At 49.6% G+C, this 24,006-nt stretch overlaps 1 protein-coding gene and 25 non-coding genes across 26 annotated transcripts; 12 read left to right on the forward strand and 14 right to left on the reverse strand.

Moving 5' to 3' along the window:
• Positions 1-185: 185 nt before the first annotated feature.
• LOC134031396 (U1 spliceosomal RNA) lies at positions 186-349 on the reverse strand. The gene has a single exon (XR_009931906.1). It is a non-coding gene; the product is annotated as a U1 spliceosomal RNA (small nuclear RNA).
• Positions 350-797: 448 nt separating this feature from the next.
• LOC134030622 (5S ribosomal RNA) lies at positions 798-916 on the forward strand. Its single transcript, XR_009931711.1, has one exon. It is a non-coding gene; the product is annotated as a 5S ribosomal RNA (ribosomal RNA).
• A 119-nt stretch (positions 917-1,035) lies between these two features.
• Positions 1,036-1,198, reverse strand: LOC134031431 (U1 spliceosomal RNA). The gene has a single exon (XR_009931914.1). It is a non-coding gene; the product is annotated as a U1 spliceosomal RNA (small nuclear RNA).
• Positions 1,199-1,675: 477 nt separating this feature from the next.
• LOC134030744 (5S ribosomal RNA) lies at positions 1,676-1,794 on the forward strand. Its single transcript, XR_009931723.1, has one exon. It is a non-coding gene; the product is annotated as a 5S ribosomal RNA (ribosomal RNA).
• Positions 1,795-1,913: 119 nt separating this feature from the next.
• On the reverse strand, positions 1,914-2,077 carry LOC134031334 (U1 spliceosomal RNA). Its single transcript, XR_009931885.1, has one exon. It is a non-coding gene; the product is annotated as a U1 spliceosomal RNA (small nuclear RNA).
• Positions 2,078-2,515: 438 nt separating this feature from the next.
• Positions 2,516-2,634, forward strand: LOC134031273 (5S ribosomal RNA). The gene has a single exon (XR_009931871.1). It is a non-coding gene; the product is annotated as a 5S ribosomal RNA (ribosomal RNA).
• Positions 2,635-2,753: 119 nt separating this feature from the next.
• Positions 2,754-2,917, reverse strand: LOC134031341 (U1 spliceosomal RNA). Its single transcript, XR_009931886.1, has one exon. It is a non-coding gene; the product is annotated as a U1 spliceosomal RNA (small nuclear RNA).
• A 474-nt stretch (positions 2,918-3,391) lies between these two features.
• On the forward strand, positions 3,392-3,510 carry LOC134030802 (5S ribosomal RNA). The gene has a single exon (XR_009931737.1). It is a non-coding gene; the product is annotated as a 5S ribosomal RNA (ribosomal RNA).
• A 119-nt stretch (positions 3,511-3,629) lies between these two features.
• LOC134031348 (U1 spliceosomal RNA) lies at positions 3,630-3,793 on the reverse strand. The gene has a single exon (XR_009931888.1). It is a non-coding gene; the product is annotated as a U1 spliceosomal RNA (small nuclear RNA).
• Positions 3,794-4,257: 464 nt separating this feature from the next.
• On the forward strand, positions 4,258-4,376 carry LOC134030844 (5S ribosomal RNA). Its single transcript, XR_009931749.1, has one exon. It is a non-coding gene; the product is annotated as a 5S ribosomal RNA (ribosomal RNA).
• Positions 4,377-4,495: 119 nt separating this feature from the next.
• Positions 4,496-4,659, reverse strand: LOC134031352 (U1 spliceosomal RNA). Its single transcript, XR_009931889.1, has one exon. It is a non-coding gene; the product is annotated as a U1 spliceosomal RNA (small nuclear RNA).
• Positions 4,660-5,127: 468 nt separating this feature from the next.
• On the forward strand, positions 5,128-5,246 carry LOC134030904 (5S ribosomal RNA). Its single transcript, XR_009931769.1, has one exon. It is a non-coding gene; the product is annotated as a 5S ribosomal RNA (ribosomal RNA).
• Positions 5,247-5,365: 119 nt separating this feature from the next.
• Positions 5,366-5,529, reverse strand: LOC134031358 (U1 spliceosomal RNA). Its single transcript, XR_009931890.1, has one exon. It is a non-coding gene; the product is annotated as a U1 spliceosomal RNA (small nuclear RNA).
• A 472-nt stretch (positions 5,530-6,001) lies between these two features.
• Positions 6,002-6,120, forward strand: LOC134031250 (5S ribosomal RNA). Its single transcript, XR_009931866.1, has one exon. It is a non-coding gene; the product is annotated as a 5S ribosomal RNA (ribosomal RNA).
• A 119-nt stretch (positions 6,121-6,239) lies between these two features.
• Positions 6,240-6,403, reverse strand: LOC134031370 (U1 spliceosomal RNA). The gene has a single exon (XR_009931895.1). It is a non-coding gene; the product is annotated as a U1 spliceosomal RNA (small nuclear RNA).
• Positions 6,404-6,841: 438 nt separating this feature from the next.
• Positions 6,842-6,960, forward strand: LOC134030950 (5S ribosomal RNA). The gene has a single exon (XR_009931789.1). It is a non-coding gene; the product is annotated as a 5S ribosomal RNA (ribosomal RNA).
• Positions 6,961-7,079: 119 nt separating this feature from the next.
• Positions 7,080-7,243, reverse strand: LOC134031372 (U1 spliceosomal RNA). Its single transcript, XR_009931898.1, has one exon. It is a non-coding gene; the product is annotated as a U1 spliceosomal RNA (small nuclear RNA).
• Positions 7,244-7,725: 482 nt separating this feature from the next.
• LOC134031006 (5S ribosomal RNA) lies at positions 7,726-7,844 on the forward strand. The gene has a single exon (XR_009931804.1). It is a non-coding gene; the product is annotated as a 5S ribosomal RNA (ribosomal RNA).
• A 119-nt stretch (positions 7,845-7,963) lies between these two features.
• On the reverse strand, positions 7,964-8,127 carry LOC134031377 (U1 spliceosomal RNA). Its single transcript, XR_009931899.1, has one exon. It is a non-coding gene; the product is annotated as a U1 spliceosomal RNA (small nuclear RNA).
• Positions 8,128-8,603: 476 nt separating this feature from the next.
• On the forward strand, positions 8,604-8,722 carry LOC134031067 (5S ribosomal RNA). Its single transcript, XR_009931820.1, has one exon. It is a non-coding gene; the product is annotated as a 5S ribosomal RNA (ribosomal RNA).
• Positions 8,723-8,841: 119 nt separating this feature from the next.
• LOC134031379 (U1 spliceosomal RNA) lies at positions 8,842-9,005 on the reverse strand. Its single transcript, XR_009931902.1, has one exon. It is a non-coding gene; the product is annotated as a U1 spliceosomal RNA (small nuclear RNA).
• A 486-nt stretch (positions 9,006-9,491) lies between these two features.
• LOC134031123 (5S ribosomal RNA) lies at positions 9,492-9,610 on the forward strand. Its single transcript, XR_009931832.1, has one exon. It is a non-coding gene; the product is annotated as a 5S ribosomal RNA (ribosomal RNA).
• Positions 9,611-9,729: 119 nt separating this feature from the next.
• On the reverse strand, positions 9,730-9,893 carry LOC134031385 (U1 spliceosomal RNA). The gene has a single exon (XR_009931903.1). It is a non-coding gene; the product is annotated as a U1 spliceosomal RNA (small nuclear RNA).
• A 448-nt stretch (positions 9,894-10,341) lies between these two features.
• On the forward strand, positions 10,342-10,460 carry LOC134031192 (5S ribosomal RNA). The gene has a single exon (XR_009931846.1). It is a non-coding gene; the product is annotated as a 5S ribosomal RNA (ribosomal RNA).
• A 119-nt stretch (positions 10,461-10,579) lies between these two features.
• Positions 10,580-10,743, reverse strand: LOC134031390 (U1 spliceosomal RNA). The gene has a single exon (XR_009931905.1). It is a non-coding gene; the product is annotated as a U1 spliceosomal RNA (small nuclear RNA).
• An 8,228-nt stretch (positions 10,744-18,971) lies between these two features.
• Positions 18,972-19,943, reverse strand: LOC134024747 (uncharacterized). The gene is made up of 3 exons (XM_062467785.1): positions 19,821-19,943; positions 19,281-19,665; positions 18,972-19,186 (listed from the first exon to the last, which is right to left on the reverse strand). The coding sequence occupies exons 1-3, from the start codon at positions 19,941-19,943 to the stop codon at positions 18,972-18,974; spliced, it is 723 nt and encodes a 240-aa protein (XP_062323769.1).
• Between the last annotated feature and the right edge of the window lie 4,063 nt (positions 19,944-24,006).

Raw genomic sequence — 24,006 nt, forward strand, 5'->3', positions numbered from 1 at the left:
AAGCAGGGTCGGGCCTGGTTAGTACTTGGATGGGAGACCGCCTGGGAATACCAGGTGCTGTAAGCTTTTTTTTTCCTCTTCTCTCACCAGCAGGGGGTACTGTTTCCCCACCTCGTGTCACACAGCTCCTCAACCGCTTGGCTTGACCTGTCTCAGGATTCCCAGATTATTTTTCACAAACATGTTCGGGGAGAGCGCGTACGCAGTCCCCCACTACCAGAAATTATGCAGTCGAGATTCCCGCATTTGGGGAATTCGCAAAGGTCAGCACAGCCGAAGTGCAATGGCCGAGCCTCGCCCTGGGTGAACCTCCTTCGTGATCAAGGTGTCTCCCCTGCCAGGTAAGTATGAGTTGGAAGGGAAACTGGTGCCCTCACCCAGGTGCCATGGCTGCCGCAGTCACCCGCGGTAAGCAGACAGGCAGAAAAAACAGCCAATGAAGAGGCGGGCTGAAGGGAGCAAGCCCCACCTCCCACTCACCCATGCAGAAAGAAACAGCCAATGGAAGGGGCGGGCAGAAGGGAACCATCCCCACCTCCCACTCACCCATCCCCCACCCCTCCCTTGCCCTGGCCCTTGAAGAGAGAGAGACACAGAGAAAGAGAGAGAGAGACACAAACAGACACAGAGAGAGAGAGAGAGAGAGAGAGAGAGAGAGAGAGAGAGAGAGAGACAATACCTACAGTAACAATAAACTTAAACTGACCACCAAAAACTAAGGAGGAATCGCAAATCAAGCTGAGCTACTGGGCAGAGCGGTGTCATCTATAAGTAGCCTATGACCCACAGCTTCCTTCGCTTACGGCCATACCACCCTGAACACGCCCGATCTCGTCCGATCTCGGAAGCTAAGCAGGGTCGGGCCTGGTTAGTACTTGGATGGGAGACCGCCTGGGAATACCAGGTGCTGTAAGCTTTTTTTTCCTCTTCTCTCACCAGCAGGGGGTACTGTTTCCCCACCTCGTGTCACACAGCTCCTCAACCGCTTGGCTTGACCTGTCTCAGGATTCCCAGATTATTTTTCACAAACATGTTCGGGGGAGAGCGCGTACGCAGTCCCCCACTACCAGAAATTATGCAGTCGAGATTCCCGCATTTGGGGAATTCGCAAAGGTCAGCACAGCCGAAGTGCAATGGCCGAGCCTCGCCCTGGGTGAACCTCCTTCGTGATCAAGGTGTCTCCCTGCCAGGTAAGTATGAGTTGGAAGGGAAACTGGTGCCCTCACCCAGGTGCCATGGCTGCCGCAGTCACCCGCGGTAAGCAGACAGGCAGAAAAAACAGCCAATGGAAGAGGCGGGCTGAAGGGAGCAAGCCCCACCTCCCACTCACCCATGCAGAAAGAAACAGCCAATGGAAGGGGCGGGCAGAAGGGAACCATCCCCACCTCCCACTCACCCATCCCCCCACCCCCTCCCTTGCCCTGGCCCTTGAAGAGAGAGAGACACAGAGAAAGAGAGAGAGAGACACAAACAGACACAGAGAGAGAGAGAGAGAGAGAGAGAGAGAGAGAGAGAGAGAGAGAGAGAGAGAGAGAGAGAGAGAGAGAGAGACAATACCTACAGTAACAATAAACTTAAACTGACCACCAAAAACTAAGGAGGAATCGCAAATCAAGCTGAGCTACTGGGCAGAGCGGTGTCATCTATAAGTAGCCTATGACCCACAGCTTCCTTCGCTTACGGCCATACCACCCTGAACACGCCCGATCTCGTCCGATCTCGGAAGCTAAGCAGGGTCGGGCCTGGTTAGTACTTGGATGGGAGACCGCCTGGGAATACCAGGTGCTGTAAGCTTTTTTTTCCTCTTCTCTCACCAGCAGGGGGTACTGTTTCCCCACCTCGTGTCACACAGCTCCTCAACCGCTTGGCTTGACCTGTCTCAGGATTCCCAGATTATTTTTCACAAACATGTTCGGGGGAGAGCGCGTACGCAGTCCCCCACTACCAGAAATTATGCAGTCGAGATTCCCGCATTTGGGGAATTCGCAAAGGTCAGCACAGCCGAAGTGCAATGGCCGAGCCTCGCCCTGGGTGAACCTCCTTCGTGATCAAGGTGTCTCCCCTGCCAGGTAAGTATGAGTTGGAAGGGAAACTGGTGCCCTCACCCAGGTGCCATGGCTGCCGCAGTCACCCGCGGTAAGCAGACAGGCAGAAAAAACAGCCAATGGAAGAGGCGGGCTGAAGGGAGCAAGCCCCACCTCCCACTCACCCATGCAGAAAGAAACAGCCAATGGAAGGGGCGGGCAGAAGGGAACCATCCCCACCTCCCACTCACCCATCCCCCCACCCCTCCCTTGCCCTGGCCCTTGAAGAGAGAGAGACACAGAGAAAGAGAGAGAGAGACACAAACAGACACAGAGAGAGAGAGAGAGAGAGAGAGAGAGAGAGAGACAATACCTACAGTAACAATAAACTTAAACTGACCACCAAAAACTAAGGAGGAATCGCAAATCAAGCTGAGCTACTGGGCAGAGCGGTGTCATCTATAAGTAGCCTATGACCCACAGCTTCCTTCGCTTACGGCCATACCACCCTGAACACGCCCGATCTCGTCCGATCTCGGAAGCTAAGCAGGGTCGGGCCTGCTTAGTACTTGGATGGGAGACCGCCTGGGAATACCAGGTGCTGTAAGCTTTTTTTTCCTCTTCTCTCACCAGCAGGGGGTACTGTTTCCCCACCTCGTGTCACACAGCTCCTCAACCGCTTGGCTTGACCTGTCTCAGGATTCCCAGATTATTTTTCACAAACATGTTCGGGGGAGAGCGCGTACGCAGTCCCCCACTACCAGAAATTATGCAGTCGAGATTCCCGCATTTGGGGAATTCGCAAAGGTCAGCACAGCCGAAGTGCAATGGCCGAGCCTCGCCCTGGGTGAACCTCCTTCGTGATCAAGGTGTCTCCCCTGCCAGGTAAGTATGAGTTGGAAGGGAAACTGGTGCCCTCACCCAGGTGCCATGGCTGCCGCAGTCACCCGCGGTAAGCAGACAGGCAGAAAAAACAGCCAATGGAAGAGGCGGGCTGAAGGGAGCAAGCCCCACCTCCCACTCACCCATGCAGAAAGAAACAGCCAATGGAAGGGGCGGGCAGAAGGGAACCATCCCCACCTCCCACTCACCCATCCCCCCACCCCTCCCTTGCCCTGGCCCTTGAAGAGAGAGAGACACAGAGAAAGAGAGAGAGAGACACAAACAGACACAGAGAGAGAGAGAGAGAGAGAGAGAGAGAGAGAGAGAGAGAGAGAGAGAGAGAGAGAGAGAGAGAGAGAGACAATACCTACAGTAACAATAAACTTAAACTGACCACCAAAAACTAAGGAGGAATCGCAAATCAAGCTGAGCTACTGGGCAGAGCGGTGTCATCTATAAGTAGCCTATGACCCACAGCTTCCTTCGCTTACGGCCATACCACCCTGAACACGCCCGATCTCGTCCGATCTCGGAAGCTAAGCAGGGTCGGGCCTGGTTAGTACTTGGATGGGAGACCGCCTGGGAATACCAGGTGCTGTAAGCTTTTTTTTCCTCTTCTCTCACCAGCAGGGGGTACTGTTTCCCCACCTCGTGTCACACAGCTCCTCAACCGCTTGGCTTGACCTGTCTCAGGATTCCCAGATTATTTTTCACAAACATGTTCGGGGGAGAGCGCGTACGCAGTCCCCCACTACCAGAAATTATGCAGTCGAGATTCCCGCATTTGGGGAATTCGCAAAGGTCAGCACAGCCGAAGTGCAATGGCCGAGCCTCGCCCTGGGTGAACCTCCTTCGTGATCAAGGTGTCTCCCCTGCCAGGTAAGTATGAGTTGGAAGGGAAACTGGTGCCCTCACCCAGGTGCCATGGCTGCCGCAGTCACCCGCGGTAAGCAGACAGGCAGAAAAAACAGCCAATGGAAGAGGCGGGCTGAAGGGAGCAAGCCCCACCTCCCACTCACCCATGCAGAAAGAAACAGCCAATGGAAGGGGCGGGCAGAAGGGAACCATCCCCACCTCCCACTCACCCATCCCCCCACCCCTCCCTTGCCCTGGCCCTTGAAGAGAGAGAGACACAGAGAAAGAGAGAGAGAGACACAAACAGACACAGAGAGAGAGAGAGAGAGAGAGAGAGAGAGAGAGAGAGAGAGAGAGAGAGAGAGAGAGAGACAATACCTACAGTAACAATAAACTTAAACTGACCACCAAAAACTAAGGAGGAATCGCAAATCAAGCTGAGCTACTGGGCAGAGCGGTGTCATCTATAAGTAGCCTATGACCCACAGCTTCCTTCGCTTACGGCCATACCACCCTGAACACGCCCGATCTCGTCCGATCTCGGAAGCTAAGCAGGGTCGGGCCTGGTTAGTACTTGGATGGGAGACCGCCTGGGAATACCAGGTGCTGTAAGCTTTTTTTTCCTCTTCTCTCACCAGCAGGGGGTACTGTTTCCCCACCTCGTGTCACACAGCTCCTCAACCGCTTGGCTTGACCTGTCTCAGGATTCCCAGATTATTTTTCACAAACATGTTCGGGGGAGAGCGCGTACGCAGTCCCCCACTACCAGAAATTATGCAGTCGAGATTCCCGCATTTGGGGAATTCGCAAAGGTCAGCACAGCCGAAGTGCAATGGCCGAGCCTCGCCCTGGGTGAACCTCCTTCGTGATCAAGGTGTCTCCCCTGCCAGGTAAGTATGAGTTGGAAGGGAAACTGGTGCCCTCACCCAGGTGCCATGGCTGCCGCAGTCACCCGCGGTAAGCAGACAGGCAGAAAAAACAGCCAATGGAAGAGGCGGGCTGAAGGGAGCAAGCCCCACCTCCCACTCACCCATGCAGAAAGAAACAGCCAATGGAAGGGGCGGGCAGAAGGGAACCATCCCCACCTCCCACTCACCCATCCCCCCACCCCTCCCTTGCCCTGGCCCTTGAAGAGAGAGAGACACAGAGAAAGAGAGAGAGAGACACAAACAGACACAGAGAGAGAGAGAGAGAGAGAGAGAGAGAGAGAGAGAGAGAGAGAGAGAGAGAGAGAGAGAGAGACAATACCTACAGTAACAATAAACTTAAACTGACCACCAAAAACTAAGGAGGAATCGCAAATCAAGCTGAGCTACTGGGCAGAGCGGTGTCATCTATAAGTAGCCTATGACCCACAGCTTCCTTCGCTTACGGCCATACCACCCTGAACACGCCCGATCTCGTCCGATCTCGGAAGCTAAGCAGGGTCGGGCCTGGTTAGTACTTGGATGGGAGACCGCCTGGGAATACCAGGTGCTGTAAGCTTTTTTTTCCTCTTCTCTCACCAGCAGGGGGTACTGTTTCCCCACCTCGTGTCACACAGCTCCTCAACCGCTTGGCTTGACCTGTCTCAGGATTCCCAGATTATTTTTCACAAACATGTTCGGGGGAGAGCGCGTACGCAGTCCCCCACTACCAGAAATTATGCAGTCGAGATTCCCGCATTTGGGGAATTCGCAAAGGTCAGCACAGCCGAAGTGCAATGGCCGAGCCTCGCCCTGGGTGAACCTCCTTCGTGATCAAGGTGTCTCCCCTGCCAGGTAAGTATGAGTTGGAAGGGAAACTGGTGCCCTCACCCAGGTGCCATGGCTGCCGCAGTCACCCGCGGTAAGCAGACAGGCAGAAAAAACAGCCAATGGAAGAGGCGGGCTGAAGGGAGCAAGCCCCACCTCCCACTCACCCATGCAGAAAGAAACAGCCAATGGAAGGGGCGGGCAGAAGGGAACCATCCCCACCTCCCACTCACCCATCCCCCCACCCCTCCCTTGCCCTGGCCCTTGAAGAGAGAGAGACACAGAGAAAGAGAGAGAGAGACACAAACAGACACAGAGAGAGAGAGAGAGAGAGAGAGAGAGAGAGAGAGAGAGAGAGAGAGAGAGAGAGAGAGAGAGAGAGACAATACCTACAGTAACAATAAACTTATACTGACCACCAAAAACTAAGGAGGAATCGCAAATCAAGCTGAGCTACTGGGCAGAGCGGTGTCATCTATAAGTAGCCTATGACCCACAGCTTCCTTCGCTTACGGCCATACCACCCTGAACACGCCCGATCTCGTCTGATCTCGGAAGCTAAGCAGGGTCGGGCCTGGTTAGTACTTGGATGGGAGACCGCCTGGGAATACCAGGTGCTGTAAGCTTTTTTTTCCTCTTCTCTCACCAGCAGGGGGTACTGTTTCCCCACCTCGTGTCACACAGCTCCTCAACCGCTTGGCTTGACCTGTCTCAGGATTCCCAGATTATTTTTCACAAACATGTTCGGGGGAGAGCGCGTACGCAGTCCCCCACTACCAGAAATTATGCAGTCGAGATTCCCGCATTTGGGGAATTCGCAAAGGTCAGCACAGCCGAAGTGCAATGGCCGAGCCTCGCCCTGGGTGAACCTCCTTCGTGATCAAGGTGTCTCCCCTGCCAGGTAAGTATGAGTTGGAAGGGAAACTGGTGCCCTCACCCAGGTGCCATGGCTGCCGCAGTCACCCGCGGTAAGCAGACAGGCAGAAAAAACAGCCAATGGAAGAGGCGGGCTGAAGGGAGCAAGCCCCACCTCCCACTCACCCATGCAGAAAGAAACAGCCAATGGAAGGGGCGGGCAGAAGGGAACCATCCCCACCTCCCACTCACCCATCCCCCCACCCCTCCCTTGCCCTGGCCCTTGAAGAGAGAGAGACACAGAGAAAGAGAGAGAGAGACACAAACAGACACAGAGAGAGAGAGAGAGAGAGAGAGAGAGAGAGAGACAATACCTACAGTAACAATAAACTTAAACTGACCACCAAAAACTAAGGAGGAATCGCAAATCAAGCTGAGCTACTGGGCAGAGCGGTGTCATCTATAAGTAGCCTATGACCCACAGCTTCCTTCGCTTACGGCCATACCACCCTGAACACGCCCGATCTCGTCCGATCTCGGAAGCTAAGCAGGGTCGGGCCTGGTTAGTACTTGGATGGGAGACCGCCTGGGAATACCAGGTGCTGTAAGCTTTTTTTTCCTCTTCTCTCACCAGCAGGGGGTACTGTTTCCCCACCTCGTGTCACACAGCTCCTCAACCGCTTGGCTTGACCTGTCTCAGGATTCCCAGATTATTTTTCACAAACATGTTCGGGGGAGAGCGCGTACGCAGTCCCCCACTACCAGAAATTATGCAGTCGAGATTCCCGCATTTGGGGAATTCGCAAAGGTCAGCACAGCCGAAGTGCAATGGCCGAGCCTCGCCCTGGGTGAACCTCCTTCGTGATCAAGGTGTCTCCCCTGCCAGGTAAGTATGAGTTGGAAGGGAAACTGGTGCCCTCACCCAGGTGCCATGGCTGCCGCAGTCACCCGCGGTAAGCAGACAGGCAGAAAAAACAGCCAATGGAAGAGGCGGGCTGAAGGGAGCAAGCCCCACCTCCCACTCACCCATGCAGAAAGAAACAGCCAATGGAAGGGGCGGGCAGAAGGGAACCATCCCCACCTCCCACTCACCCATCCCCCCACCCCTCCCTTGCCCTGGCCCTTGAAGAGAGAGAGACACAGAGAAAGAGAGAGAGAGACACAAACAGACACAGAGAGAGAGAGAGAGAGAGAGAGAGAGAGAGAGAGAGAGAGAGAGAGAGAGAGAGAGAGAGAGAGAGAGAGAGAGAGACAATACCTACAGTAACAATAAACTTAAACTGACCACCAAAAACTAAGGAGGAATCGCAAATCAAGCTGAGCTACTGGGCAGAGCGGTGTCATCTATAAGTAGCCTATGACCCACAGCTTCCTTCGCTTACGGCCATACCACCCTGAACACGCCCGATCTCGTCCGATCTCGGAAGCTAAGCAGGGTCGGGCCTGGTTAGTACTTGGATGGGAGACCGCCTGGGAATACCAGGTGCTGTAAGCTTTTTTTTCCTCTTCTCTCACCAGCAGGGGGTACTGTTTCCCCACCTCGTGTCACACAGCTCCTCAACCGCTTGGCTTGACCTGTCTCAGGATTCCCAGATTATTTTTCACAAACATGTTCGGGGGAGAGCGCGTACGCAGTCCCCCACTACCAGAAATTATGCAGTCGAGATTCCCGCATTTGGGGAATTCGCAAAGGTCAGCACAGCCGAAGTGCAATGGCCGAGCCTCGCCCTGGGTGAACCTCCTTCGTGATCAAGGTGTCTCCCCTGCCAGGTAAGTATGAGTTGGAAGGGAAACTGGTGCCCTCACCCAGGTGCCATGGCTGCCGCAGTCACCCGCGGTAAGCAGACAGGCAGAAAAAACAGCCAATGGAAGAGGCGGGCTGAAGGGAGCAAGCCCCACCTCCCACTCACCCATGCAGAAAGAAACAGCCAATGGAAGGGGCGGGCAGAAGGGAACCATCCCCACCTCCCACTCACCCATCCCCCCACCCCTCCCTTGCCCTGGCCCTTGAAGAGAGAGAGACACAGAGAAAGAGAGAGAGAGACACAAACAGACACAGAGAGAGAGAGAGAGAGAGAGAGAGAGAGAGAGAGAGAGAGAGAGAGAGAGAGAGAGAGAGAGAGAGAGAGACAATACCTACAGTAACAATAAACTTAAACTGACCACCAAAAACTAAGGAGGAATCGCAAATCAAGCTGAGCTACTGGGCAGAGCGGTGTCATCTATAAGTAGCCTATGACCCACAGCTTCCTTCGCTTACGGCCATACCACCCTGAACACGCCCGATCTCGTCCGATCTCGGAAGCTAAGCAGGGTCGGGCCTGGTTAGTACTTGGATGGGAGACCGCCTGGGAATACCAGGTGCTGTAAGCTTTTTTTTCCTCTTCTCTCACCAGCAGGGGGTACTGTTTCCCCACCTCGTGTCACACAGCTCCTCAACCGCTTGGCTTGACCTGTCTCAGGATTCCCAGATTATTTTTCACAAACATGTTCGGGGGAGAGCGCGTACGCAGTCCCCCACTACCAGAAATTATGCAGTCGAGATTCCCGCATTTGGGGAATTCGCAAAGGTCAGCACAGCCGAAGTGCAATGGCCGAGCCTCGCCCTGGGTGAACCTCCTTCGTGATCAAGGTGTCTCCCCTGCCAGGTAAGTATGAGTTGGAAGGGAAACTGGTGCCCTCACCCAGGTGCCATGGCTGCCGCAGTCACCCGCGGTAAGCAGACAGGCAGAAAAAACAGCCAATGGAAGAGGCGGGCTGAAGGGAGCAAGCCCCACCTCCCACTCACCCATGCAGAAAGAAACAGCCAATGGAAGGGGCGGGCAGAAGGGAACCATCCCCACCTCCCACTCACCCATCCCCCCACCCCTCCCTTGCCCTGGCCCTTGAAGAGAGAGAGACACAGAGAAAGAGAGAGAGAGACACAAACAGACACAGAGAGAGAGAGAGAGAGAGAGAGAGAGAGAGAGAGAGAGAGAGAGAGAGAGAGAGAGAGAGAGAGAGAGAGAGAGAGAGAGACAATACCTACAGTAACAATAAACTTAAACTGACCACCAAAAACTAAGGAGGAATCGCAAATCAAGCTGAGCTACTGGGCAGAGCGGTGTCATCTATAAGTAGCCTATGACCCACAGCTTCCTTCGCTTACGGCCATACCACCCTGAACACGCCCGATCTCGTCCGATCTCGGAAGCTAAGCAGGGTCGGGCCTGGTTAGTACTTGGATGGGAGACCGCCTGGGAATACCAGGTGCTGTAAGCTTTTTTTTCCTCTTCTCTCACCAGCAGGGGGTACTGTTTCCCCACCTCGTGTCACACAGCTCCTCAACCGCTTGGCTTGACCTGTCTCAGGATCCCCAGATTATTTTTCACAAACATGTTCGGGGGAGAGCGCGTACGCAGTCCCCCACTACCAGAAATTATGCAGTCGAGATTCCCGCATTTGGGGAATTCGCAAAGGTCAGCACAGCCGAAGTGCAATGGCCGAGCCTCGCCCTGGGTGAACCTCCTTCGTGATCAAGGTGTCTCCCCTGCCAGGTAAGTATGAGTTGGAAGGGAAACTGGTGCCCTCACCCAGGTGCCATGGCTGCCGCAGTCACCCGCGGTAAGCAGACAGGCAGAAAAAACAGCCAATGGAAGAGGCGGGCTGAAGGGAGCAAGCCCCACCTCCCACTCACCCATGCAGAAAGAAACAGCCAATGGAAGGGGCGGGCAGAAGGGAACCATCCCCACCTCCCACTCACCCATCCCCCCACCCCTCCCTTGCCCTGGCCCTTGAAGAGAGAGAGACACAGAGAAAGAGAGAGAGAGACACAAACAGACACAGAGAGAGAGAGAGAGAGAGAGAGAGAGAGAGAGAGAGAGAGAGACAATACCTACAGTAACAATAAACTTAAACTGACCACCAAAAACTAAGGAGGAATCGCAAATCAAGCTGAGCTACTGGGCAGAGCGGTGTCATCTATAAGTAGCCTATGACCCACAGCTTCCTTCGCTTACGGCCATACCACCCTGAACACGCCCGATCTCGTCCGATCTCGGAAGCTAAGCAGGGTCGGGCCTGGTTAGTACTTGGATGGGAGACCGCCTGGGAATACCAGGTGCTGTAAGCTTTTTTTTCCTCTTCTCTCACCAGCAGGGGGTACTGTTTCCCCACCTCGTGTCACACAGCTCCTCAACCGCTTGGCTTGACCTGTCTCAGGATTCCCAGATTATTTTTCACAAACATGTTCGGGGGAGAGCGCGTACGCAGTCCCCCACTACCAGAAATTATGCAGTCGAGATTCCCGCATTTGGGGAATTCGCAAAGGTCAGCACAGCCGAAGTGCAATGGCCGAGCCTCGCCCTGGGTGAACCTCCTTCGTGATCAAGGTGTCTCCCCTGCCAGGTAAGTATGAGTTGGAAGGGAAACTGGTGCCCTCACCCAGGTGCCATGGCTGCCGCAGTCACCCGCGGTAAGCAGACAGGCAGAAAAAACAGCCAATGGAAGAGGCGGGCTGAAGGGAGCAAGCCCCACCTCCCACTCACCCATGCAGAAAGAAACAGCCAATGGAAGGGGCGGGCAGAAGGGAACCATCCCCACCTCCCACTCACCCATCCCCCCACCCCTCCCTTGCCCTGGCCCTTGAAGAGAGAGAGACACAGAGAAAGAGAGAGAGAGACACTGGTCTGGTTAGTACTTGGATGGGAGACCGCCTGGGAATGGCTCACCTCCCCCCCAAGTCCCAATTGCTCACCCTGGGATCACGATCACTTCCTGGGATCTCGGGATTGGTGTTTTATTACACATTGTAGTTATTTTATATGAATACATAAATGAAAACTCTCCCAAGTCTTTTTAATTAATTGAAAAACAACCAAGAATAATCTTATTTGTCAGACAGGTTGGATTTAGTAAGAAACAACAGCCCCTGCACCAAATAATGATATTTCTACATGAACCATGCAAAGAAAGTACCACAAAATATGCTATTAGAATTGAGTTAATCATGAGGAGCTGAACAAGATGCAGAGAGTTCGGGTCCTGAGGCACGTGGAAATGCCAGCTACCTTTCAGGCAGCCCCCCTTGGTCAGAACTTGGAACCTCTGGCTATCTTTGTCCAGTATTTATTACAGTATTCAGTAACTTTGATATATAAACTGGTATAAACATATAAAACATATATAAACATATAAAATATAAACATATTGAACATATTGAACATATTGAACATATTGAACATATTGACATATTGAACATATTGAACATATCTAACATATCAAACATTTCAAACATATAAATACATTGAACATATCAAACATATATAAAATATAAACCATATAAAATATACAAATTAAAACTGAAATTACAAGTGCACTAAGATGCTTTCCTTTTTTCTAATACATCATCAACCACCTTTTTGAAATGCTCAAAACTTTCATACACCACACCTTCAAAACCCAAAGTGGTGGCCTTTCTGGTTACAGGGCAGAACGTAAAGATTTTCTGGTTGCTTCCAGAAACCTTATCTTTTGAGGGTGTGTATCTCTTACGCTGCCCCCCACAATTGGGTACCTGGCACGCCCCGCATGGCCTCAAGGATCTATGAGGCTTGGCTGGTTTGGACACAGGTACAGGTGGCGGTGCTGCTGGAATAAAGCCAGCACTGCCCTGACTGCAGGATGTCCCCGGCAGCATCATGGATGGAGCCCGTGGCTGTGCCGGGACCACCAGCAGTACTGGTGCTGCAGACACTCGAGGCGGGATGTACGTGGCAGGCTTGGGCTGGATGGGCTTGTTCCCCTGCTCTGCTGGTTTCTTCACTTCCAGCCTGCAATAACATGTGGGGAGTGACAGGATAGTGTAAGCATTCAACTATGTAAATTGGTGGTTAAGTATACTTGTGAAAGAATGTACTTACCTTCGCTTTGCACCACGCCTTTCCTCACCTCGGACTCGTGAAGGAGTTTTTCTGAAGAGACACACAAAAATTGCATTTAGTGCTTTATAATAATACATTCCATTTAGTAGATACATGTCATTAGACCAAAACACTTTTGGCATCAATTTAGTTAGAATAATAGAAGAACACAATGTATAAATAATACATGTACATGAATTATGTAATATTGTATAAGGGACTCGTTCGACTGTTGCCTCTTTTACGGTATCAATGCACTGACCACTGAGAGCCTTTAAGGAAATGATTCTGTGCATTCTATATATGTACTTTCCAGCTACTGTATTTCAGCATGTCATGAGAGACAGGGTTTTCATTCATGCTCTCAGTTTGTCCTGAACTGATGATTTCATCCGGACAGCTTGACTAATAAACCAAAGTCGACTCCTTTCCGTTGTCGTGACTCTTTTCAGCCTGCCTTCATACTGAGAATTCACCTAACAATTATCTACCTGCAGCAGTCAACAGTTCAGCATCAGTTGCATAGTTGGGATCCTGCTCTAACCTGGAGGCAGTGCACTCAGCCTTCTTTCTTTCTACCTTCTCTGTTTTCTGTTTCTACAAGAAATGTATAGTAAATGGGAGTCAGGTGGCTGAGCGGTTAGGGAATCGGGCTAGTAATCTGAAGGTTGCCAGTTCGATTCCCGGCTGTGCAAAATGACGTTGTGTCCTTGGGCAAGGCACTTTACCCTACTTGCCTCGGGGGAATGTCCCTGTACTTACTGTAAGTCGCTCTGGATAAGAGCGTCTGCTAAATGTAAATGTGATGACGGTGATCATAGGTGCTAATTCTATTCATCAACAAAACAGTAATTGATTGTGAAAGCATCTAAAGACAAGACATTCACTCAGTCATCTTACCTCCAACCTCTTGTCAAGATGACAAGTCACCGAAGGGAACTCCTTGACAAATTCAAGCAGCCGTGTCTTTTCCCACTTGAGCAAGTCGTTCTGCTCCCCCTTCAAGCAGTACTCGGCGAGCAACCACACAACCCATCCTATGTCGTTTTCAAGTAACCATTTGAAGGATTGCCCGGCGTACCTTCCAAATGTACAGACCAACTGGGCTATCCACATCTCCCCTCCAGATTTCTTCGCCTCCGCCTCTGCCGTTTCAGGATTCAGCCATGTGGGGTCTATTGCTACGCAGGGTGCATTGGCCACATGGTCAGCCTTCCATAACACAACTTTCACCCTACAGTGGTACAGGGGCTTCAATCACATAAGCAGCTCTTGGCTTCCTCCGTACAGTGCAGCCTTGCCTCTCCCGGCCTGTACAAAGGGATCTTCGGGTACTGGTGTTGCTTGAGGTGGGACTGTAACTGATGCTTGAAAGTGAATTCTTTCCCACAAACATCACAAAACTGACATCTAGCTAGCTAGATGCACCCCCAAATTACCTACAAAAAGAGCCAAGAATTAAGAAATTTGAATTTAACTGAGAGAAACGAGAGGATTAAATGTAGCTGGAAACTCCGGTTCATATGTAGCTTAACCCTTGTGCTACCTTCGGGTCATTGTGACCCACCGTCGTGTTGCGATGCCCATTCCTACCCCTTGTGCTACCTTCGGGTCGTTGTGACCCACCGTCGTGTTGCGATGCCCATTCCTACCCCTTGTGCTACCTTCGGGTCGTTGTGACCCACCGTCGTGTTGCGATGCCTATTCCTACCCCTTGTGCTACCTTCGGGTCATTGTGACCCACCGTCCAACCAGAGAACCAGAGAAAACCGCCATCGGACCCTTCTGCCAAGTTGCAAGCAGACGGGCCACGTGACGTCTGGCTTCAGAGAAACCGCGGTCGGACCCGTCTGCCGAGCGGCCGTGCGGCTGCGGCCCCTTTGGAATCAGACTGGCCACGTCGACCGACATTAAATTGATAAGGTCGGAAGGGCGGGAGACAGATGAAATGGACGCCTCTCTCCGACCTTGTCTCGTCCACTTTATTTATTTATTTAATTTTATAATATATTATTTATTTTTATTTTAAAAAAATTTGGGTTCCAACCGCGCGCGCGCGCCGCCTTTTACGATTCGACGATTCTTGATCGCTCTTTGGCGGTCGAATTAGGGAGGCGTCCTTAGAATAATTTGTCCATGCAATCACGTTAGCTGTAGACAAGTGCTACTAACACACATTCCGTGGGGGTCAGGACAGCTTCTGTCTAGGGTAACGCAGCTATGGCTCGGGATTTCAGTGCGCTGCAAGTTCTACAGCAGATGTTTGCCAACATCGAGCAAAGTGAGTCTGAAGAGGAGGCCGAGGATGTGTCAGAAGATGACGGGGAAGAGTGTGCAGAGAATGTGGCAGAAGAGGAGGAGGAAGAAGAAGACGGGCAAGAGTACGCGGAGCATGTGTCAGAAGAGGAAGAGGAAGACGGGCAAGAGTATGACGCAGTCAACCACGACGACGACGGTGCCGTCGCCGCCGACCAAGCCCCTCAAATCGACAGAGATACTTTCTTGTCGAAAAACGGCCAAATTGAATGGCGTTCGATTGCGTATCGGAGGAATCCGAGGCTGCTGTCGCAACGTGACAATACGGAGAGGACCCCCAGAGGACCCACAGCTTACGCCGTTTCCCACGCTCACGACATCGTCTCCGCATTTTTACTCTTTGTCACGCCACAAATCGAAAGAGTAATCTTGGACGTGACAAATCGGGAAGGTTATCTGAAACGCGGAGAGGAGTGGAAAGCCATGGACGCCACTGACCTACGTGCCTACATAGGGCTGCTAATCCTGGCAGGGGTGTACAAGTCCCGAGGCGAAGCGGCCGCCAGTCTATGGGACGCGCAAAGCGGCAGAGCGATCTACGACCCAGGGCCCGAAGTGACCGTGGACGAACAACTGCTCGCGTTCAGAGGACGGTGTCCTTTCAAGCAGTACATGCCAAGCAAACCGGCGAAATACGGCATCAAGTCGTGGGTGGCGTGCGATGCAAAATCAAGCTACGCTTGGAAGATGCAAGTCTACACTGGACGGATGGACGGAGTCCCGGAGAGGAACCAGGGGATGCGCGTCGTGCTCGACGTGACAGAGGGCCTGAAGGATCGCAATGTGACGTGTGACAATTTCTTCACCTCTTACGAACTCGGACGAGAGCTCATGGCGACGAGAAACATGACCGTGGTTGGCACCGTGCGAAAGAACAGGGCCGAGATGCCGTCCGAGCTGCTGACGACGAAGACGCAACGGGTGCTGTCGTCGCAGTTCGCCTTCACTCCAACCACCACTCTGGTTTCCTACCTCGCGAAGAAAAATAAGAACGTTTTACTCATGAGCACACGCCACACAGACGCTGAAATCAGTGACAGAAACGACGGCAAACCGACCATCGTCCTGGATTATAATTTGAACAAAGGCGGAGTCGACAATCTGGATAAGGTCATCACGGCCTACAGCTGTAAAAGGAAGACGGCCCGCTGGCCCCTCGTCATCTTCAGCAACATCGTTGACGTCTCCTCCTACAACGCCTTTGTGATATGGAGAGAGGTCAACCCCAACTGGATGCCGCGTACGCGCAACAAGAGAAGGTTTTTCCTCGAGCAACTCGGAAGGGCCCTCGTGACGCCGCCACCGCCGCCTCCTCATCGGCAGGACCGACGTCGCCGGTCCCTGCCAGTAAGAGGAAGAGATGTCAAGTCTGCCCGGTGAAGAAGGACCGTAAAACGTTCACCGTTTGTCGCGGGTGTAAGAGGCCTGTCTGCAAATCCTGTTCGCATGTATACTGCCCCACATGCCCCACCGAGCTGGGCTTCGGCCAAGGAGAGGTTCCCGTTGACCCTGGACGACCCGCGGGAGTGTGTGCAGAAGACTGAACAACTCAGTCGAGTGCAGAAGAGGGCTTTGCTCAAGCCACAGCGCTGCTAACGCTACTACCAACACATGCATGGGATGTATAGATGATGTATCAGGACGGCGGGCTGGAGGTTCTATCCCTAGTGCTGTCTGCGGGTCGTTGTGAAGCACGGTGTCATGCGTGGTGTGACAACTTTTCATGATACAAAAATAAAGTGAAACATTTGATTTTATTCCTCGCGTTGTCTTCCTAGTCTATGACGCCACTCTCGTGCCGTTTCGGGGTCGTGGTGAAGCAAACTGACGTTGTGACAACTTTTTCATAATAAAAAATAAATAAAGTGAACCCTTTTATTTCTAGCCTTGTCTGCCTAGCCTATTAGTACACTCTCGCGCTGTATCCTAGTCTGCGCTGTGACTCACCATACCTAGTCTTTTACGCCACCCTCGTGCTGACAACCTTTCGTAATACAAAAATAGTGAAGTGAAACATTATCCGTCGAAATAAAAAGGAAATCATATTTGCCCTGACCGTCAAGCAAACCCGGGCCACGGAGCTGAAAGCCCCACAGTCTTGCCACTAGACCACCAGAGAGATACTTGTTTATTGCGCTGTCTCTGCCTTTTTGTTAGACACGGCAACGTCTGTGTTGTCTATTACGAGACCCCGCACTGTCTCCGGTTCCTTGTGACCCACAGCGGTCTTCTGACAACTTTTCATAATACAAAAAATAAGTCAAACCTTTCATTCCCACGCTGTGGGTCACAACGACCCCCGAGACAGCGCGAAGGTGGCGTAATATACAACGCTGTGGGTCACAACGACCCCCGAGACAGCGCGAAGGTGGCGTAATATGCAACGCTGTGGGTCACAATGACCCCCGAGACAGCGCGAAGGTGGCGTAATATGCAACGCTGTGGGTCACAACGACCCCCGAGACAGCGCGAAGGTGGCGTAATATGCAACACTGTGGGTCACAACGACCCCCGAGACAGCGCGAAGGTGGCGTAATCTGCAACGCTGTGGGTCACAACGACCCCCGAGACAGCGCGAAGGTGGCGTAATAGACAACGCTGTGGGTCACAACGACCCCCCGAGACAGCGCGATGGTGGCGTAATATACAACGCTGTGGGTCACAATGACCCGGAGACAGCGCGAAGGATAAGTTCAGGCTGCATAGACAATGAGGAGAGCGTGAGGGTTAAGGTATTTATGGTATTGGTTTATGATGCCTGATTGAGAAGCTAGGGGCACGGAGGTTGGGGGATGTTTGAGTTCTGTGGCCTAAAGGGAGATGGATAGATGGATCAGTTGATCTAGCAGCCCTGACCTTTTGGCCGAGGAGATTGTGTCCTGTGTCCTGTTTGTGTTTCATTAAGGGTATCTTTACTGTCCTCATTTAGAGAAAGAGTCGTGACATCAAAAGACTTTGGTCACTTGACCTGGGGGGTTATATTGTCTTAACTGTCACTGACCAGTGTTAGCCAATCACAGAGACCACTGCATTGATGAATTGAACATTTATTAGGGGATCTGTTTTAAGTGTATAAAAGCACAAGCTTTATGATTGTTCTTTATCACTCTGGCGAACGAACTGTGGTTAGCACGTCCTTCGTTGTGACTGATCAGCAAAGCTTTGTTTAATATTACGTAATTGTATAATCTAAATAAATTGTATTAAACCCACATCTCTTGACTACTCAGATCTACACAGTGCCACTTGAATTTCCACCCTTACAGTATGCCTTCCTGGGGGCGGACTTCAAGAGGTCCGCCAGACGGGAGGACTCAACACTCGGTCGCCTCGTCTCCAGTCTGAAGATTCCACCTCCTAGACGCCCAGGAACCTCTACTACCACAGAGTCTGAGACATTTAGTTTACACTCCAGCTAACATAATATGGGTGTGGATGTAGGTGTGGGTTGGATGAGGGTGTAAATGCTTTGTCCTATATATGAGAAGAGGGTAGTCTGCTGATCCGTGACTTTGTCCCTTGTCTGAAAGATAAACTTTTCTGTAAATAGGGTTTGTGGGTCACTTAATTTTTTTATTATGAAAAGTTGTCACAACATAGCTGTGGGTCAAAACAACCCTGATACCACGCAAAGGATAAAGAAAATGTTTCACTTTATTTTTTTATTATGAAAAGTTGTCACAACATAGCTGTGGGTCAAAACGACCCAAAGGTAGCACAAGGGTTATAACACAGAACAGATAAGACAATTGCATGTTTTTTAAGCCAAAAAACATGTTGTGCATATTTAGATGAGTGCCTTTTTCTCTTGGCCATTTATTTTCCTTCATTTAAAATATATAGCCTATGTATTGGCTAACAGTAAAACCAAATGTATAATGTTTTTAGAAAAATGAAAACAATATGGTTTGGATATTAGAATTTTCTCGAAAATGGAGCTGCTTGCACCTGACGCCTCTGGTACTGCCGCATCTTTGGGCTGCAGACTCTCCCTCACTTAGCTTGGATTTTGGCGGTCTAAACATTTGTTCAATGTTTTAACATTTTGCAGGAGTGTCCGTTGTTTTTTGTCTCTTGCTTTTTCCGTGCCACCTTTTTCTCCTTTTATTTTCCTTTCAATTTTTTTGCAAAAGAAACAACAATGTTTTTAGCAATTGCTAAATATGTCTTGGTTGCAAACGATTTTAAAACATTGCACGCAATCTCATGCTTCCGCCCACTCCAACGAATTGGCCGTACCCGGAAAACTATAGATTTTTGACCAATCGTGATCTGTAAACAGGACGGACAAGTGCACCGTTCAACTTTACAAGGGGGGAATCCCCACCCCCCCACCCTTTGGATCGCTCCAGTTAAACAGTTACTTGGTGTTCAGGCCCTCCTCAAAGTGAGTGTAAACTATTAGGCTATATCTTTTTTTTGCATAGTGCCATGGATTTGACCGTCAGTTTGACCGTCAGTTCGGGAAATCTCCCGATTCTCCCAATGGCCAGTCCGACACTGCTGCCGTCTGACCTATCCCATTTGGGCCAGCAAGAGGGATCAAAGGCCTTAAATTTACTGACTGGACTGACCCTTTGAAGGTCCCTCAACTTCTCCTCTAAGTGAAAGATGATGGCATCTGTCTGGCATAATCATTAGAGTTACACTATTGCCACTACATTAAATTACAGCACCAATCTACATAATGTAACTAACACTAAATTTCTCCTTACCAATCACTGCAGCTCGTTCTGCTTCCAAGCTCGGAACTGCATGTCGAACCTGGAACTGCACTCCTCTGTATTCTCCATTGGTCTTCACTGCCTCGTAGACTTTGGCCATCTGTGGACCCATTTCTGTCTTGAGTGCTGTCAGGTTCCAGTAACATGTCTCCAGGCTTTCAACCGCTTGACACACCGTGTTGTTGTCTTTCTGGAACTCTTTGCTCAAAAGAGCGAGATGATCAAGTGTGTCACACATGAAGTGTAGGAAGATTAAATGGTGCAGGTTCTTGAGATACCCAGTGACTTGTTTTGCTGGTGATGGTTTGGGGCTCCTTTCCATGCTTGCCATGTTCTCAAAATGGGCCAGGTGGACAGAGTAACTATCACATACAATCTACAAAAAAAGAGAATTATTATTACATAATATCCATTTGGCATTACTCATGAATAAAATCTGCTGAAAAAGCTGTAGTTAATTTAGCACTGACCTTTGTTGCACGATGTACATGGTAGACATCGGGCTCCATGGAGGTTGGACGGCTTCAGTACCTTTTCATCCAGGGCCTCAGTAATCTGGTGAAGCTCCCTGAGAGCCTTGGGGGAGTAGTGGTACTGGTCATATAGGTTCTTCAGTGTATTCTGAAGCTGGACCATGCCACCCCATTCCTGCATTCGACATTGACTGCTTCTCCATCGCTGCCAAATCCCACTAGCCGGTCTTTCCGGTCATCAATGCCAGCTTCTTCAAATGCTTTGAAGAAAAACACAAAAAGAGAGAAGTCAGTTGAGCACCCTACATTAAAATGTAAACATGAAAACATAGATATTGCATTGCAAAAACAAACCCCTCTAGATTAAGGGAGTTGCAACCAAATCAGGCTTACTTGTCAATTGCTTTGTGTATTCCAATATCATAATGATATTTAAAGTGAAAACACTTGTGCACAGTTACAGTTTTTCTCGATTGCTAAAACACATTTCTTGAAACAGTCAACCATTTTCTCAAAACTGTAAACACAAAACCAAATATTCAAACTCAATTTCTAAAACCTCTGACTCTTCTGGCAAAATCAAACATTTGCCCCTAAACCATTTCACTTGTGCTCAAAATCAAACAATGCTTTCAGATCATAAACACAGCAAATCAATATATAAACACTATGGAGCAATCATTAGACTTTACACAAAAAAAATTGAAAACAGCATCCAGGGCATGTAGTTAAAGAAAATTGTGTTTATTACTGTACACACAGTATGTAAATGCCATTTGCAATAAATAAAATATTACAGTAACCATCACTTAGGACTGTCAAAGAAAATTCTAAATGAAAATCAAAATAAACTCAAATGTTGTGCAACTGAAAAGTCAATCTTTTACACAATTCATTCTGCCTCAGCGTCGCGTCTTCGTGCTGGGTCTGGCCAGAGGACTTTATCCACCTCACAGGCAATGTTGTCCCTTGCCAGGCAACGGGGGAAAAACTCTTGTTTCAAAGCTGGATCCGGTGTGCCGGATACAGCCTTGACAACATTCCACTCCGATGTCACCACAGGCCAATTCCATAGCCTCTAGAAGACTTACCCCATTTTATGGGGTTTAGATTGGGTTTAGAAAAGGGCTGTATGGTGAAAGGAAAACATTTAAGAATTGCTGGTTTATATTGAACCATTCACCTACATGGACACTACGGTGAAAGCTGACATTGTCTCAAACCACCACATACACAGTGTAGTGAGGTCCACAAGACCACACGGAGCCAACATCTTGCCACACCTGAAGAGTGATTCAATCACATCAGAATCAGCCCTTGTGACACCCTCAGTATGCTGATTACCCACCAAACGCCAATGCAAAGGAACCATAGAATGGGGGGGGGGGGCTCCCCAATCTACCTAATCAGCCCTCCTGCTAGCTTGCAAGCTTCAAAGGGCCTGATTTAGACAACACGTCTCCAGCGACCATTTGCTATCCGTTTCGGCGGCGATTTGAACAAAGAACATACCTTGATCAGAACTTTTGAGGAAAGTCTTGAGACTTCACCTTTACCACAAGAGTACAAGGTGGAGAATTATGAGAGGGATATTTGTGTTATGTTTGTTACTTTGTTTTAATGTTGTGTTCACTGAAATCTTGATTCTAGTAACAACTCCTTCTTCCTGAAAGATAACCACGTCATTCTTGGTATCTACACGAAGCTATCATAATAAAACAATCATTCAACTATATTTTGTAACTGTACCAAGATGTCCAGAACAATATTTGAACCATCGAATGAACCAGCCAAAGATCAGATCACACCTTTGGTAGGTGTGAAGGAAGGAGGGGGGAGTTGAGAACCCAGCTTCCCCCAATCCACATCTGACCCCAGACGGGTCCTCCCTCGAACTGTATAAAGCCCTAAGATGACCATCAATCTCTGACTCCAGCGAAACCGACCATGGCATGAACGCCATCAGGATTGGCGTTCCAAAGGACGTCGCCAAGCTTCTCCTGAGATTCAACTTCATAGTGAACGCGTCACTATCGGGACGTTTCAACAGGAGAACCAAAAACGCAATTCCAAATGCGACTTCACTGAGATCCCGCAGACTCAGTCACATGACCCAGCGCAGCCGCGCTGTGACTTCAGATTCTTCAAATGGACCTTTGGCGCAAACCGCCCTCAACATCATTGATCAACCCCTGATCAAACGTAACTATGGCTAACGCTCTTTCCTCCTCGACATGGCATTGGCGTGAGCTCTGTTTATGATTTGTAAGGATGTAATCACTGACTGTACAATTTCTGCCTTTCTTTAAGTTAGACCATTTCATTCTGTTCATTGAAACCAATCTCTCATATCAAACCCATAATCCAACTTTTCATAAGATCTGTTTACCTTACTTGAATAAATTCATTGTAAAGATTTTGACGTGCGTGTTCACTGATGTTACGATTGGCTCTACTCTTAGAACGAATTCATTCCTTAAGATTAGACTGATTATTACGAAGGCTATTATTTAAATATTATTCAATAAGGTTTCCTCTATCCCTTTAACAATAAGAGGTGGTGCCCCAAGAACTACATACTTTATTATAAATTAAGTATTGCTAATCTTAAACGAGCAAACCCCGCTACATAATGGCGCCCCGTGTGAGGCTAAGATAGATTGAAATGAGCAATCGTAACTTTTGTGAAACGAACTGTTAAAATAGAGCGAGCTCTAACTGTATGTAGCACCATGTATTTAATACTACTGTGCCTGGGCTACAGTGGCTGTGTGCGTATTCAATTGTTTTTTGTGAAATAGCTGCTAGTGTGTGTGTGTGGGACCAGCTAGCTCAAAGCAGCTAGGTTTGACCGGAGGTACGCGCGTGCTCAGAAACACCGCTTCCCCGACATTTACGTTGTAATCTGCCTCGGCCAGCTCTTCACGGAAAGTAGCATAAGAGCCTTTATTATAGCCTCTATTTTAATAGTGTAGCTATTTGGTTAAGTGAATTAACCAACCAACTAATACGTTGGTGCACATGTCTAGTTCAGGGAAACAGACAGTAGTGCTTAGTCCTGAAGGACTTTTGTTTAGAAGCAACTAAACAACGCAGTTCTGTACACGTAACCTACCGCCACCACGAGTGTGTGTGTGGGACCAGCTAGCTCAAAGGAAGCGGCTAGGTTTGACCGGAGGTACGCGCGTGCTCAGAAACACCGCTGCCCCGACATTTACGTTGTAATCTGCCTCGGCCAGCTCTTCACGGAAAGTAGCATAAGAGCCTTTATTATAGCCTCTATTTTAATAGTGTAGCTATTTGGTTAAGTGAATTAACCAACCAACTAATACGTTGGTGCACATGTCTAGTTCAGGGAAACAGACAGTAGTGCTTAGTCCTGAAGGACTTTTGTTTAGAAGCAACTAAACAATGCAGTTTCTACACGTAACCTATTATGCCGCCACGATAGCTTGTCGAAAAAAGCATTGACTATTCCCACAGCTAACTGTGTTTTAAAATAACAGTGGTTGCCAAACTAAAGTTACATTATTAGATGCAGTTCATCAATGTGGTTTAGTTACGTTGACTTCAAGAAGCTACTTAGTAACTATAATTGTGTAAAGTATGTACTATAATTACCTTGTACCTTTATTTGTTATTTGTATACGTCTTTGGCAGTCAATTGTAACCATAACCTAAATGAGTTTATTGAAACTAGTTTGATTTAAAAAGATTGGAAAGCCGACAACTTTTCCCTCATCTAGACCCCTAGTCACAAAGCTTCAATTGCTACGGCCATTATAAGCCACTTCAAGTGCCTCTTTTTGTTTCAATAATTTCCTCTCAACCTTTTTCCTATGTCATGTCATAGCTTAATCACTCATAGCCATGCCAATGTCTGGGGAGGGGGGGTGACATGCTGTTACGCTGCTGTGGTCTTTCTTCTCTTGTCTTCATGTCAACAGTTTCATCGACGACGGTCTATGAAAGTTGACATCCGGGGGGATGTAGTGAGGTCCACAAGACCACACGGAGCCAACATCTTGCCACACCTGAAGAGTGATTCAATCACATCAGAATCAGCCCTTGTGACACCCTCAGTATGCTGATTACCCACCAAACGCCGATGCAAAGGAACCATAGAATGGGGGGGGGGGCCTCCCCAATCTACCTAATCAGCCCTCCTGCTAGCTTGCAAGCTTCAAAGGGCCTGATTTAGACAACACGTCTCCAGCGACCATTTGCTATCCGTTTCGGCGGCG

This window comes from Osmerus eperlanus, chromosome 1 (genome assembly GCF_963692335.1).
Source record: "Osmerus eperlanus chromosome 1, fOsmEpe2.1, whole genome shotgun sequence".
In the NCBI taxonomy this organism is placed as follows: Eukaryota; Metazoa; Chordata; class Actinopteri; order Osmeriformes; family Osmeridae; genus Osmerus; species Osmerus eperlanus.

Excerpts from the sequence above, each read along its gene's own strand:
- LOC134024747 (XM_062467785.1), bottom strand. The coding sequence starts at position 19,943 with ATGCAGGAATGGGGTGGCATGGTCCAGCTTCAGAATACACTGAAGAAC. Across the intron at positions 19,666-19,820 it reads CTGAGGCCCTGGATGAAAAG|ATTGTATGTGATAGTTACTC; the intron begins GTACTGAAGCCG and ends CTTTTTTTGTAG. Across the intron at positions 19,187-19,280 it reads AGAACGAGCTGCAGTGATTG|ATGCCATCATCTTTCACTTA; the intron begins GTAAGGAGAAAT and ends TATGCCAGACAG.